The following is a 12,769-nucleotide window of genomic DNA, read 5'->3' as shown; positions in this document are numbered from 1 at the left end:
CAATCCCTGGTATTTGTGCAGCTATGACTCACTTTAGCTGGGGCTTTCACAGGGACTACTGCTTGGCATAACGTGGCCGTGACTCAAGGCCAAGAGAGAGCATGAATGTGTCTTTTCCATTGGCGCTACATTTATTCCAAGGGGCAGATCTCATTCTGTTACGGACCCAGTCTATGGAGCTACAACAAAGTCTGGGGCTGGCTAAAAGCGAAGTCTCTCATTCTTACTATGATTCACCTAGAAAGTGCAGCTGACTTCAGGTAATGCTCTCAACCCAGGCTATAAATGTCAAAACCTGGAGGCAGGCCTTTATCAGAAGACAACAATTTACCGGAAGACGTGTAGAATGAACAAAGGCAAGCAAGGTTCATGATGGACACAAGGCTCTGCAGAAAGACCCTAAAAAGAGCGACTGCCTTTATATCTTTCTGTCTTTTTTTGTCTTTCCATAAGATTTTCCACTCTACACTTTGACTAAGTGGAGTGTGTGCAATCACCACTGAAATTCAATGAGATAGTTTAAGAAATTATACAAAGTCACTGATATTATAGTAGATACTTTGAAGAAATTCTGGGGTGAGAAAGATAAAAGCTGGAAAAATGGAAGTGGGGGTATGGTCCTCTTAAAATAATCTTTTCTTAGCAGAAACAGTGTGATCCAGGAGGAGCTGCAAACTCTCTTGTAAATAGACGCCCAGGTCCTGGTATTGATCTGGAAGGAACTGGGGTCTATGATAAAGAGCTGTGGAAGATGAATGGTGGAAATTCCTCAGCTATGGGACACACTGTCAAATTCTGCATGAGTGGCAGCTTCTACTCGACACCTGTCATAAGCCTGTGACACACTGAGACTGGCAGGTGTTAACATACTGCAGTCTTTGCAATACTTCCTAAAGAGGAAGGCTAGTTTCTGGGTGGACAACATTTTGCCAGGAGCTACTGAGTATTTAATGGTGAAAAAGGATTAGTAGTTTATAAAAACTATTTTAAAGTAAAGGAACTATGAAAGAAAATAGATTAGAAAATTAATTTTAAATCACATTTTATTTTATTAAATCAGATTAAATTCTAATGATATTTTTCGGACTAAATAAAGAATCTGTTTTACATGGCTAATACAGCGTGGTAACTGAGGTGAAGCTTCACAAAAACATGCAATGCTTTTAACAGCTATTAGGGAAATCAAAGACTCTAACATCCAGAATATCATCTGCAACACAGCTGAAGCAGAAGATAATATGAGTATCACCAATCTTGTCAGTGGAATTATTTTAGGAGATACTTTCAAGAGAATGGTTGAATTACCCCAGGGAAGGACCGTACTCAAGAATAATAGAGTCATCAATGATACAAACTGAAGCAGCTGTTCCATTAGCCTCCAATCAAAACGGTGAATTGGTATTGATAATCATAAGTGATAATGACCTTCCTGAGATGATATGATAAACCGTAAGATAATTCTTCCACTTTTAAACATAGTTGATTTCTATGTCATTCACTAGAATTATCTGTGCACAGCAACAATTTTTTGTCATGCTAGAATGATGAATTTTCATCATATGCAGATGCTAGAATATGCAAGTCAGTAATTAAAGACAACTGCAGAGTTTGTCTAGGAGCAAAAGACCTAAGACTAAGGGTGTTCTAGTCCTACTTTCTGGTAAAAAGAGAAAGAAATTTTTCTTTTGAAAGAGAAAAAAACACTCTTCTCTGGGACATGTTAAAAACAAAATCAAAGCACTTTTATATTGATGATGCAATGACGTAGTTTTGGAAACATACCATGAAATACATCTTTAAAAGATTAGCAGAATTCTGCATTTTGACACACTGGATAAATGCATTTATTCTTTAAGCTCTACACTATCTCAATGCTGCTTAATGTTGACATATTTGATATCACCAGCAAATGATTACTGGTAATTAACAGTATTTTCTTTACACAACCTAGTGAGAACCTGTCATGACAGACTACTTAGGAAGGTTGGGGTTTTTTTTCTTTTTCTCTCAATAATTAAGCTTGGAAGCAATGCTGGTTTTATGTGATGTATTTTGACTTATTCCTGCCACTGCAAATAAATCTATTGACCTGACAGCTGAGTTTACACCAAGCTATGTTGTAGGACAGTTCTGTTTGATTATGTAATGAATACTCAATAACAATTAAAATAATTTGAAGCTCAGCCAGACCTCTGCTTATTTCCCTAGTAAGCACAGGAGATACTGATGATCGTGATGTATTCAAAATTAAACATTTGTTTTTTAAATTGTCCTATAGTAACCAATAATGGGAAGATGGAAAAAGAACCTTAAGAAGAAAGATGGAGATGCAAAAGAAAAGGAGAAAATTAGTGCAACTCAGAGAATGTATACACTCTGTAAAAGGCAGAAAAACACAATCTAATACACCGAAAAGCAATCTCTAAATATCTCGGGCTTCTGTTACAATTGAGAGGTCTAGAGGTCAATTGATAACAATTACAGAAGTTCAGCAAGTGCCATAATATATTGCAGAGAGAGTGTTAATGTTCTGGACAGCAATTATATCACCCTTCATTTAGATTTGCTGTGGGATCCTGTTACCAAGTGTTTAAATCGGCATTCTGGAGAGAATGTTTTTCAATTATCAGACAGAGCAGTCTTATGAAGAGACCTTTTTATGTCTTGTGCTTTGCAGATTAAAAAACTTATACTCTAAGGGGGATTGGTCAGGATAGGGTATACTGAAAGCCACTTTCAACCTTCAACAAAGGCTGAGCCAAGTATCAACCGAATCTTTTTGAAACTGGAAAAAGTACAGACCACAGTCTTTTGCCTGCCCCATTATTTTTCATTTTCACATGTCTTTCTCCTCCTGATCTGGTTGGAACAGTAAGTGCTCACAGTAGTTGGGTAGAACAGCTGCCCTGTTAGACTCTAACAAAATGAGACTAGACAGATAATCAGATATTAGTCTCCTGAGAGCATCCTGTAAGCTGTGAAACAATTCTTATTCTTAACATTTGCAGGGAATTTCCATCCCACCTGGAAACAAGAGGAATCAGCAAACAGAAAAGAGTTCTTTGCTATATGATTTCAAAGTATGGGAGCACGTACACTGGCAGGCTGACTTGCCATGATTCATGCCAGGGTCCTGTGTTGAAATAGAAGCAAGTCTTCAGAGAGAATTGGTTGGCACTGAGAACCCAACACCCACAGTAAGTGTGTTTTGGGGATGTGTTACTTCAGACTAGCGCTAATCTAGTCCTGTAGACTGAAGACCCCTTAGTGCTGGAGCACAGTAGGTTGCAGCTCTGCTGGGAAGCACCTCCAAAATCATGCTGCAAGCATCTTCAGGTGCTCCAAGGCCTCTCTGTTACATCAGCAAAAGCTCAGTAGGTGGAGATGATGGGCAGGCTCACTTTGAAAGCGCTCTCCTCATTTGAACTGAAGTGCCAAGGTATATAATGAACTCTCTGTACATTTGCACCACTGTGGTTCACTGTGTTGAACTATGTCGCTTCCTTGCCAGGGAAAATAAAGCATATACTGGAGGAGTTTGAACCAGTGCTCACCTCCTACCCATAACATCGAGGTAGTTCAAGCTGGACTTAACTTCCTAAATGAACTAGAGTGCATCTTGGTGCCCCAGTCCTCTGTAAGAGTCCTTGCCTTGTCTGCAGCATACATGTGCCTCACACTTGCAAGTATCCCTCTTCTTGTTGGTGACCATATTCCCTAGTAAAGTCTGCTGTCTTCGAAGATGTGTCTTGGTGGATGGGATCAAAATGTATTTGTTTGCTGTTTTCTGACTCACGTTGAAGCTACTTGGAGGTCTAGTGAAAGGCAATGACAATAGTCATAGACCAAAAGAATACTTGTGCTTTGAAGTTATCTTTCTGTACCCAAACACTTCAGCCTAGTTACCATAGATCTGCCTACACTTCATTTTGTTTTTCATTTCATCATAGCTTAAACGGAGAAGAATGGTAACATGCTAAATGTAAAGGGGTATCGTCTTATATGCTCTAACCCTTCCCCTCTCCCTTGGATGCAAAGATGGGTGCAGTCTTCTTTCCTACATCCGTCGTTCTCTACTTGAGATTACTTCTCTCATTTAATTTTTAAGTGCCGCTAAAGTTGTACTGTTAGTAATCATTTTAATGAATAACATAAGTGAGTGAGCAGTTAAATCAATGTATCGGAGATGAAATCTTAATTAAAATGGTATTTAGCTATGGGAAGTGAGAGTTTTAGAATTTATTTTCTATTAAGATGTTGACTGTTTCACTGAACGCAATTATTTTGTGGTTTTAATCACAACATGAAAGCAGCACTGAAGTTATGTTTCTGCATCTTTCTGTTCTCCTCCTATGGGTATCCACCACCCTCATATTTAAAGGCCCATTTTAATAAGTCAGTGCCAAAATGTTTGCACTCATGGTCTTTGTTCTTGAGATGTTTTTTAACATCTATTGCATCAGGAGGCTACTGTGCTGTTTAGGATATCTTTCCTGAATTTTATTAAAGAGTAAACATTCAGGTAGGATTAAGCATGATTATGCATATTTAAAACTGCTTTTTCTGAATTGCCCTAAGAAGAACGGAACTGTTTTCATTTGGGCTGCAGGTTTAAAATACTGTGCAGATGACTCTGCACGTAACATTTGTGCTTACTCAAATGCAAGCACATAAGTCACATGGGTATACTTTTTGAAGATGTCCCTGCTCATTGCAGGGGAGTTGGACTGGATGACCTCTAAAGGTCCCTTCCAACCCAAACTATTCTATGATTCCATGAATCTAGGGGGTGAGGTATACACAGGAAATTCCTTTGTGCATCCACAGTTGAGGTCTACATATGTAACATCACCAAAAAAGTGTTATGTAAATTTGAATCTACCCTTTTGAAGACATGACTGCAATGGTCCTTGAGCTCTTGCTATTGTGTATGCCTTTTTTTTTTGGTGGAGGGCAGAACACTGCAATAATTTTCTCTTTCCTCTCCACCCACACTGGATGACTTTGCTCTCAGCAGGGTAAGCACGCCTCTACACAGCTCCGTGTGTGAGTACCATCAACTTCCCTCAAGCACAGTGAATGAAGATGGGCCACCCACAAAGGCTAGATTTTCAAAGTTCTTTATGCACCCAAAGTGGTAGGCAGGCACACAAACATGCCATCAAGTTTCACATGTTCCTGTCAGGAAAGTAGTTATGTCCAAGAAAAAATACAGCAGATGTGTGATGTCAGCTATGGAAAATTATATATGAGTGTTTTCAGGTTCCTCTGTGGTCCTGAACAGTTAAATTTTGAAGAATCAAAATGCTTTTCAATACTAGATGTGAAGGCTCCCAGGTGAAAAAAATAGCGATATTAGCTGGTTTGGGTGTCCCCCCCCCCTTCTATTTGGATTTCATTTTTAAGCATGAAAATTCTTTCTCATGTCATTTTAGATGCATTACAGATTGTAGGTACCTTGAAGTTGAATAGGTGGCTTCCAGACTGGAAATCACAAGCTTGTGCTAAGTGCCTTTGCTCCTTTTACAGTACCTGAGGGCTAGGTGTATCTGTATGGAATCCAAATCAATTCTTAGACTTTTAAGAAGTTAGGAAAGGGGTGATCTACCCTGGCTGTGTTTTAGAGGACTTTTACATTGCATTTGATTATGCTGTTACCTTGCACTCCTCAAACCTGGAGGGTAGAGAAAGGTTTCATATGAACTTGGGCGGAATTTAGGTGCTGAGCTGCTCAAACTAGTGCTCTTCTGGGTGTTTGTATGGGTGCTGCTCTACAGTCCTGGAGAAATTTCGCAGTTAACTGTAGCTTTCTCTGGATCTTCCACTATTAGGTAGCAGTAGAGCTGAGAGTTGAGATGTGATTTTACATTTAGGTACTGAAAATCTTTACGAAATTCAACCCTTGAATTATTTTTCTTTTCCTCTTTGCCAACATACCATCACTTGCCATTTTATAATTAATTTTCTATACTCTAATGAATTAATCAGCATTCTCTATTCTTTTCTAGAGACTTAACCAAACTGAAACTTTCATCTGTAAATTTTTCTATTTCTTGTCTTTAAAACCATTACTTCAGTGAGGAATCAGTTAAATAAAATGATCACAAGGGTGGATTCATAAGAACTCACGATTCATCTTTTTAATGTGGAAAGTTAACCACTCTGACAGTAGTCTCATGCAGTTTCTGAAAGATGGCATTATTGTCCTACTCACCCCATAACTATGCAGCTCCTTTAACAAATAACTGATAGACTTAAAAAGGTTTTGAAAGACAGTGAATTATGTAGCTCTGTTCTTCTATTCATAGACTCATTAAATATGACTGAAGAAGTTAGAGACAGTGGTTTTCCTTTGCAGAAGCCATTCTGGTTGGTGCCCCTTTAATAATAATAGCGATTTGAATCCTGCAGTTTTGCTTATACATCAACATTGTTCAATTTGCTGTTTCTGAAGTGATGCCTAGCAGGTCTGAAATGTCACTGTTGACCCCTTTCTTCACCTCCGTGCTTTTTTTTTAAAGACAGCCCTCCTACTCTCAGCAGGAGAAGATGATTTTAACTGAGAATTTAAATATTGTTGTTAGGCCAGCTGCTCCTGTACTAAGTAGCTGATGAATATCAGCAGACCTTGGTAACTCACTGTCCTTTAGTTTATTATCCTGCATCAGCACCTCCTTCTTTTGACACTCATCTTGGTAATTTCTCCAGCTTTTCTTCAATATCCTTTTTTTCCACTTCGCAGTTTTCCTTTATTTCTTCTTTTGTTCCTTAGGAACACACACAATCTGAGATGATTTCTTTTCCCTCAAGTTTTCTTCCGGTAATTTAAGAATTTTTATTATTTTTGTTTCTTGTTTGCTTTTCAAATTTTTTATACCTATTTTTTATCTAGTATTTTACTTACGGAATAATTTCTTCTCTAGTTTTGAGAGGGATGGATTTCTATTTTTTACAATAAAGTACAAGGAAAATTCAGATTTGGGACTATCTGAAACCGGCTTGTGTTGGTATCATCCTTAGCCTTGTGTCATTTGAGAAATCCCATTGGCTCCAATTTTCTTTTAAAATATTTTTAATGGCACTTTTATGTGCCTTAACATTCTAAACCCAGAAATCAAATGAAAAATTGTAGTTTCTCACTATTCATGCTACATGTTAATTTAGCTCTAATCTTCCACCTCTTTCAGTGCTAGCAAGTTGCTGGACCTACACAGGGGTGAAGTTAAATGTTTTTAAATAGATGCTCCAAACTGCTCATGTAGAAAGAAGATGTCTTGTAATCCTGTAAGTACCCTTCAACTTCTTACGTCAAACTTTCTCAGTAGTCACATTAATTACATAATATATTTTAGTGACAGGATGAAATTTTATAGACTAGTAAAGAGTTTTAATGGCTCCATAAACATCAGAATGCAAAGGCATAAGAAGAGTTCATTGCACATTTTGCAAAATGCAGTCAATTTGACAGATCAATCCATAATAAACCTAAGGACCATGGCTATTTTCAGGGCAAAAGGACTTCCCAGAGAGAAAGGGACTTGAGGACAGGCTGTGCTTATTTTCTTACTGAGGGGGACAGCGATCCTGCTCCTTGGAGCCAGTGCCACCAGCTGCAGAAGGGGAGCTGCTTTTGTACTTTGTAATAAATGCATATTCTCTTCTCTGAGCTCATGCCTCTGCCATCATGCTAGGACGCTGCCTGCTGCGTTAATCCACCAATAAAGAGACCTCAGGTCAAACGATAATATGTGCCTTTACCTTCTGCCAGTACCCCCAGGACCGGCTATTAATTTTCAAGTCGTTGAATTTTCACTTAATGTACTGCAGCTCTCTGAAGCGTGGTGAGTTTCTTTGACCGTTAAAGCAGCTGTAAGCTGTATACATAAAATAATAACCAGATGATGACGTGTAAAGAAGCAGGAGAACCCAAACCAAAACACTGCCTTTCATCAGGATAACCGCTGGATGGGGGAATTATTTACATTTCTGTGCAGTTACATCTTGACTCAAAGGATGATGATGATGACGACTATAAAACGGTTTCCTCCTTACGCTGAGAATCATGCAGCGCAGGTTACTCCAGGAGTGAGTGCCCCGGAGAGACCTGCAAGTGGGGACATCTCTGGGGCCAGGGAATTAGGGTGGGCAGAGATTCAGGGGTCATCCAGCCCTGGAGCCGTGCAAAGAAACAACGCTTTATTTAAGCGCTACTCCGGCCGGGACGTTACCGCCTGTCCCCGCGGCCGGCGGAGGGGGCTGCAAAGCGCGGAACCACCGGCGCGTCTCCGCCACCGCGGTCGCTTTTCCTGCCTCAGGTTTGGTTTTGGGGGGAGAGGGGGAGTTGGCTGTTTTCCCCCGGAGATCTCCCGAGAGAGGCAGGAGGAGCGAGCAGCAGAGGGGAGAACGCAGGCGGGAGGGGAAAAAAAAAGCCCAAACCAAAAAACCTCCAAAGCGTTTTTTTGCACGTCGTAGCAAGCCCCGGCGCATTTTATAGCGCAGCACCGCGCATCGCCCGCTTTCCTCCCCCTTCCCCCCCGGGGGCGCTCCGCGGCCGCGCAGAGCCGCCTGCAGCCTCCGGGCTTGCGCGACTCCCGTTTCTTGGGTGCGCGGAGTTCCCGCGGTTGCCCTTGGGCGCCGAGCCTCCGGCACGGCTTTAGGGACCGCGCTCGGAGTGGGGGGGGGCCTTCTCCTGGGGACGGACGAGGGGCCGAAGGACAGCCCCCCCTTCCCCGCGGCTCCCCAAAATCGCGGTCGTGCCGGACGCGGGGCCGCGCAGTCCCCGCGGGTGTCCGCGCACATCCGCCGGCGCTTCTGCTCCCGGCTGCGGGTCTCCGCTTGGCAGGGCCGAGGGGCTGCCTCTCACATTGCAAGCCGCCCTCTGAGTAGCTTTAAAAGGAAAAAGATTTAAATGTATATGTATGTGTAGCTTTAAATATATATTTGGCATTTTATATGTTATGTGTATATATGTGTTATGTGTGTGTGTGTATATATATATATGTAAAATCTATTTTATTTCCCTCTTCGGAGAAAATAGCAAATCACTGCCACCCTTTCTCCCAAGCATGTTTCCCTTCTAGTAAAGGAGGCTCCACCTCTGCTAGGGATTGATTCGCCCAGCAGTTTTTAGGATAATTTATGGAGCAACCTGATGAGCCTATTGGGCGAGTTGCTCGGTCCTTGTAGAGTGGGTTCCTACCTGTTTGGGTGTTTTATTATTTTTTTTTTTCCCCTTTCCTTCCCTTCCCCTCCCCTCCCTCTGCCTGCCGGGTGCCGGGGGGGGGGGAAGCACGGTGGGATTGGCAGGGTCGCTATTCCCCAGCCTCTCCGGAGAAAACTCGGGGAAAGGGAGAGCGCCTTCACGCTCATGGATGCGTGGGGGGGACCCGCGCCCCGCTGGAGCCGCCGCCGCGGGGCCCGCCTGCTGCTGCTGCTGCTGACCGTGCGGCTGGGGAGCGGGTGAGTACGGCGGGGACCCCCGCACCGGACCCGGCCGCCCGCACCCTCCCGCCGGGGCTCGGCTACCGCCGAGCCCCGGCGGGAGGGTGCGGGCGGCCGGGGGGGAGGGGGCGAGGGGGGAAGGCGGCGTGCTACGCGCCGCGAAACTTAGAAAAAGAAAGAAAAAAAAAAAAAAAAAAGAGGTAAGGTCCCGGTGCTGCGGCGGCGGCTCCCGCGGGGGGCTGCGGGGGGAACCGGCACCGGCAAAGTAAAACTTCGGCCGCATCCCACTTGTTCGCTGAGCGAGTTGGTGAGTGCGGGCTCAGCTCGGTGCTGGGAGAAGCGCGGCGTGCCCCCCACCTCCCACCCAGGAGGGCGGCGGGGCCCCGCGGTCCGCTCCGCTCCGGTCCGGTCCGGGGCAGCCCCGCGGCCCGAGGCGGGGCGGCGGTGGGGGCTGCCGCCCGGGGCGAGGAGCTCCCCCGCAGCGCCGGCACCTCCCCGCCGCCGCGCCCACCCGTCCCCGCTCGGTCGCCGGCTGGTGCTGGGAGCGGAGGCTGGAGTTGGGCTGGCGAGCGGCTGAGGCGCTGGTGGCTCCTTTGGAAGAGGCTGGTCCGGCGGTACCGGTTGGTTTTTGACGGTGCTGCCCGCGCAGCGGGGCATCCTGCGCGGCGCCGGCTTGTGCCTCGGCAGCCCTCGGGAGGGGGATCGGGCCCCGGCGTGGGATGATGCCGGGCAGCTGCTCAAGTCCCCGAAGTTGGAAACGTGCGTTTTAAGGGGGAGTTATAAAATTGATCGGAAGGGCTCTGAAGAAACAACAGGTACTGGTACTGCTGGGCAAATGTGTTGTTAGTGCCCGGCACAACTTAACGAAAAGCAGTCTGATCCTTCAACTCCATTAATAATTCGGAGCTAATGCGAACCATTCCACAGGTTATACTCTCATAAAAATCACAAAGCAGTGCTGAAAGGGTGTTCGACTGCTGCCCGGTGTGTCTGTCTTTTTCATGATAGACCGAATCACCATTCTAAGAGGGTATACCAAATGTGTAGTATAAAGGCTGGCACCCCCCCTCCCCTGCCCCCCAAACAACTGTTAGACATTTTTTTAACTCTGTCAGACTCTAGACCCCTTCCCCATACCGAATGATGATTTATCAGTCTGTGTGAAGCGTGTTGATCTCAGCTCATCTCTCATCTTCAGAAGGCTGCTGTGTTATCCTAGTCAGAAACACCCCTGGTTATACTTTTCTTAATCTGTGTCTTTTAAAACCTTGGTATATTATGGAAATATTTTTTCAAAAGCGTCGATGGAAATTATACCAGTGCAGCTGTGCATCTTCAGAGTGTTTCTTAATGAACATATTGTACCTGAGGTATGAAAGAAATTATCAAGTGGTTTGAGAGAAAAGAATATGCATGCTAATTTATCAGTTCAAAGGCTTAGTTACAAAGGAGGAGGACTAGCTAAAAAAATGTATAAATTTTTTTTTGTTTGTCAAAGTGGGGTTGTGATTACAGGACTGGGCGTAGATTATTACATATACATCTCATTAACAGTAGCATTTATAAAAATAAGTTGATAATAAGAAGTCTTCAGTGAGAAAAAGATGTAACTTGCATTATTTTATTTTGTGTTCCAGAACATCTCAGATAAAATGGAACCTTTGGTATAAATATCCATGTATCTGAATCAACTATTTCCAAGCTTGCCTTTCATTCAGAGGCTACAAGGGAAAATTATGATTGAGAGATTTTTCTTTTTTTTTTTTTTTTTTTTTTAAGTGACTACAAATGGACATGTTTTTCAGATTGTGATTCTCTGGTATGTAGTGCATTACAACTCAGGGGTGTTTGCAGAGATCTCAGGAGCTCTGGCGCCCTTTAGCAGCCTGCCGCGAAGTGGGATGGAAATACAGTTTTTCTGCTTCTTTGGATGCCTTTCTGTAGTTTCAGCCCAAGCTTTTCCTTGAAGTTCAAAGTCAAACACAGAAGTAATGCTTTTCTCAAGAATAGACCAGGTTGCACCAATTCTGGCTGTTTTCCTAAAAACATCTTGCAGGAGCCAACCTACATTTTCAACACATACTTGTAGAAGATTGCAAATTGCATCACTTAGAGTATGCATTTATACACAAAGTACTTTGTGTTGAGTGTGAGTAAAGTTACTTCAGGCATAACAAATGGAGCTAAAGCCTAAGCAAGGACACTGGAAGTTGAGTCCAACCAAGAGTTTATCCTTTCACTGTACTGCCCCAAAAGCTGTAGTGTGACATTAGACTGAACTTCCTTCACCAAAGGGATTCATTGCAGTTGAACTCTAACCCATAAAACAGTTGTTTTTCCCCAGTTCTGTACATGCGGCACAAAGAGACAAGAATGGTCAATGCACTTGATGTAGCTTCATGAGTCAGTATTTTGAAGGACTATTTTTGTCAACCACTGACATCTCTTCTGTAGTAGAAATTAGGCTGCGAGCCTTTCTATAAGGTATGTGCAGGAAAAGATTAGTTACCCAGCAGGCACTGCGGTCCTAAATGTTCGGCAAACCCATTATTCTTGTTGAACTCAAATAAATAGATAATTCATAGGGAGAGCATAAGAGCTGACAATATAATTAATATTATTTCCTTTGTTCTAGCCATACAGGTGCAGCATAACTGTAACATTTCTTTTAATTTATACTGCTTTAAATGGTATGTGCTGGTCAGCATCCCTGACAGTATATTGTAAGCTTAACTTAATTTTGGCCATATCTTCCCTTCAGCTTTGTAACCTGATGTTCCAAAAAGCAGTTCTAAATGCTCCATTGCAATGTAACTGTCAGCAGGTGCAAATGTCAACTAATCTTTTCTTTTCCATTTCAAAATATCTCTTAGGAAAACACTTATATAATACGACCTACGTTTTCCTCTCATATAAATTCCTGGATCAGAGTTAAGCCCGTCATAACAACATGGGTTTCTTGATAATAGTGATTTACTGTTTCATTTGAACATCTGTGATGTTTATTCATTATTATCCTCACTCTTATGTGCTTTGTTCATGATGTGACAGTGAAGAACTTGTTATTTAGCAGTCCCAGTGGTTTATTTTGTTAAAATGTGGGAAACGTTTTATTTTATGGTTTATTTTATTAAAAGTTTATTAATATTTTCTTTTGTTACTATAAGTTTAATGAGACATAAATATTGAGAAATACTTGTATTCTTTGCACATAATTTTCTTACAATGGGTTTAAAGAAAACCTTCAAACTATGGCAATCCATTAAAAAAAGAAAGGCTTTCCTAGCAAATTGAAGTACAATTTAAATTACTTTTAACTTTCGGTTTG

The 12,769-nt window shown here is 42.6% G+C and overlaps 1 protein-coding gene across 1 annotated transcript in view; it reads left to right on the top strand.

The window, feature by feature from the left end:
- The first annotated feature begins 9,151 nt into the window (after window positions 1-9,151).
- Window positions 9,152-12,769, top strand: part of GABRG1 (gamma-aminobutyric acid type A receptor subunit gamma1) — a 58,176-nt gene continuing 54,558 nt past the window's right edge. The window contains exon 1 of the mRNA XM_075041354.1: window positions 9,152-9,459. Coding sequence (XP_074897455.1) covers window positions 9,152-9,459 — 308 coding nt within the window. The remainder of the gene's footprint in view (window positions 9,460-12,769) is intronic.

The sequence above is a fragment of the Buteo buteo genome, chromosome 1, assembly GCF_964188355.1.
Source record: "Buteo buteo chromosome 1, bButBut1.hap1.1, whole genome shotgun sequence".
Lineage (NCBI taxonomy): Eukaryota > Metazoa > Chordata > Aves > Accipitriformes > Accipitridae > Buteo > Buteo buteo.
Note: the sequence above shows the minus strand (reverse complement) of the source record. Positions and strands in the feature narration are given on the sequence as shown.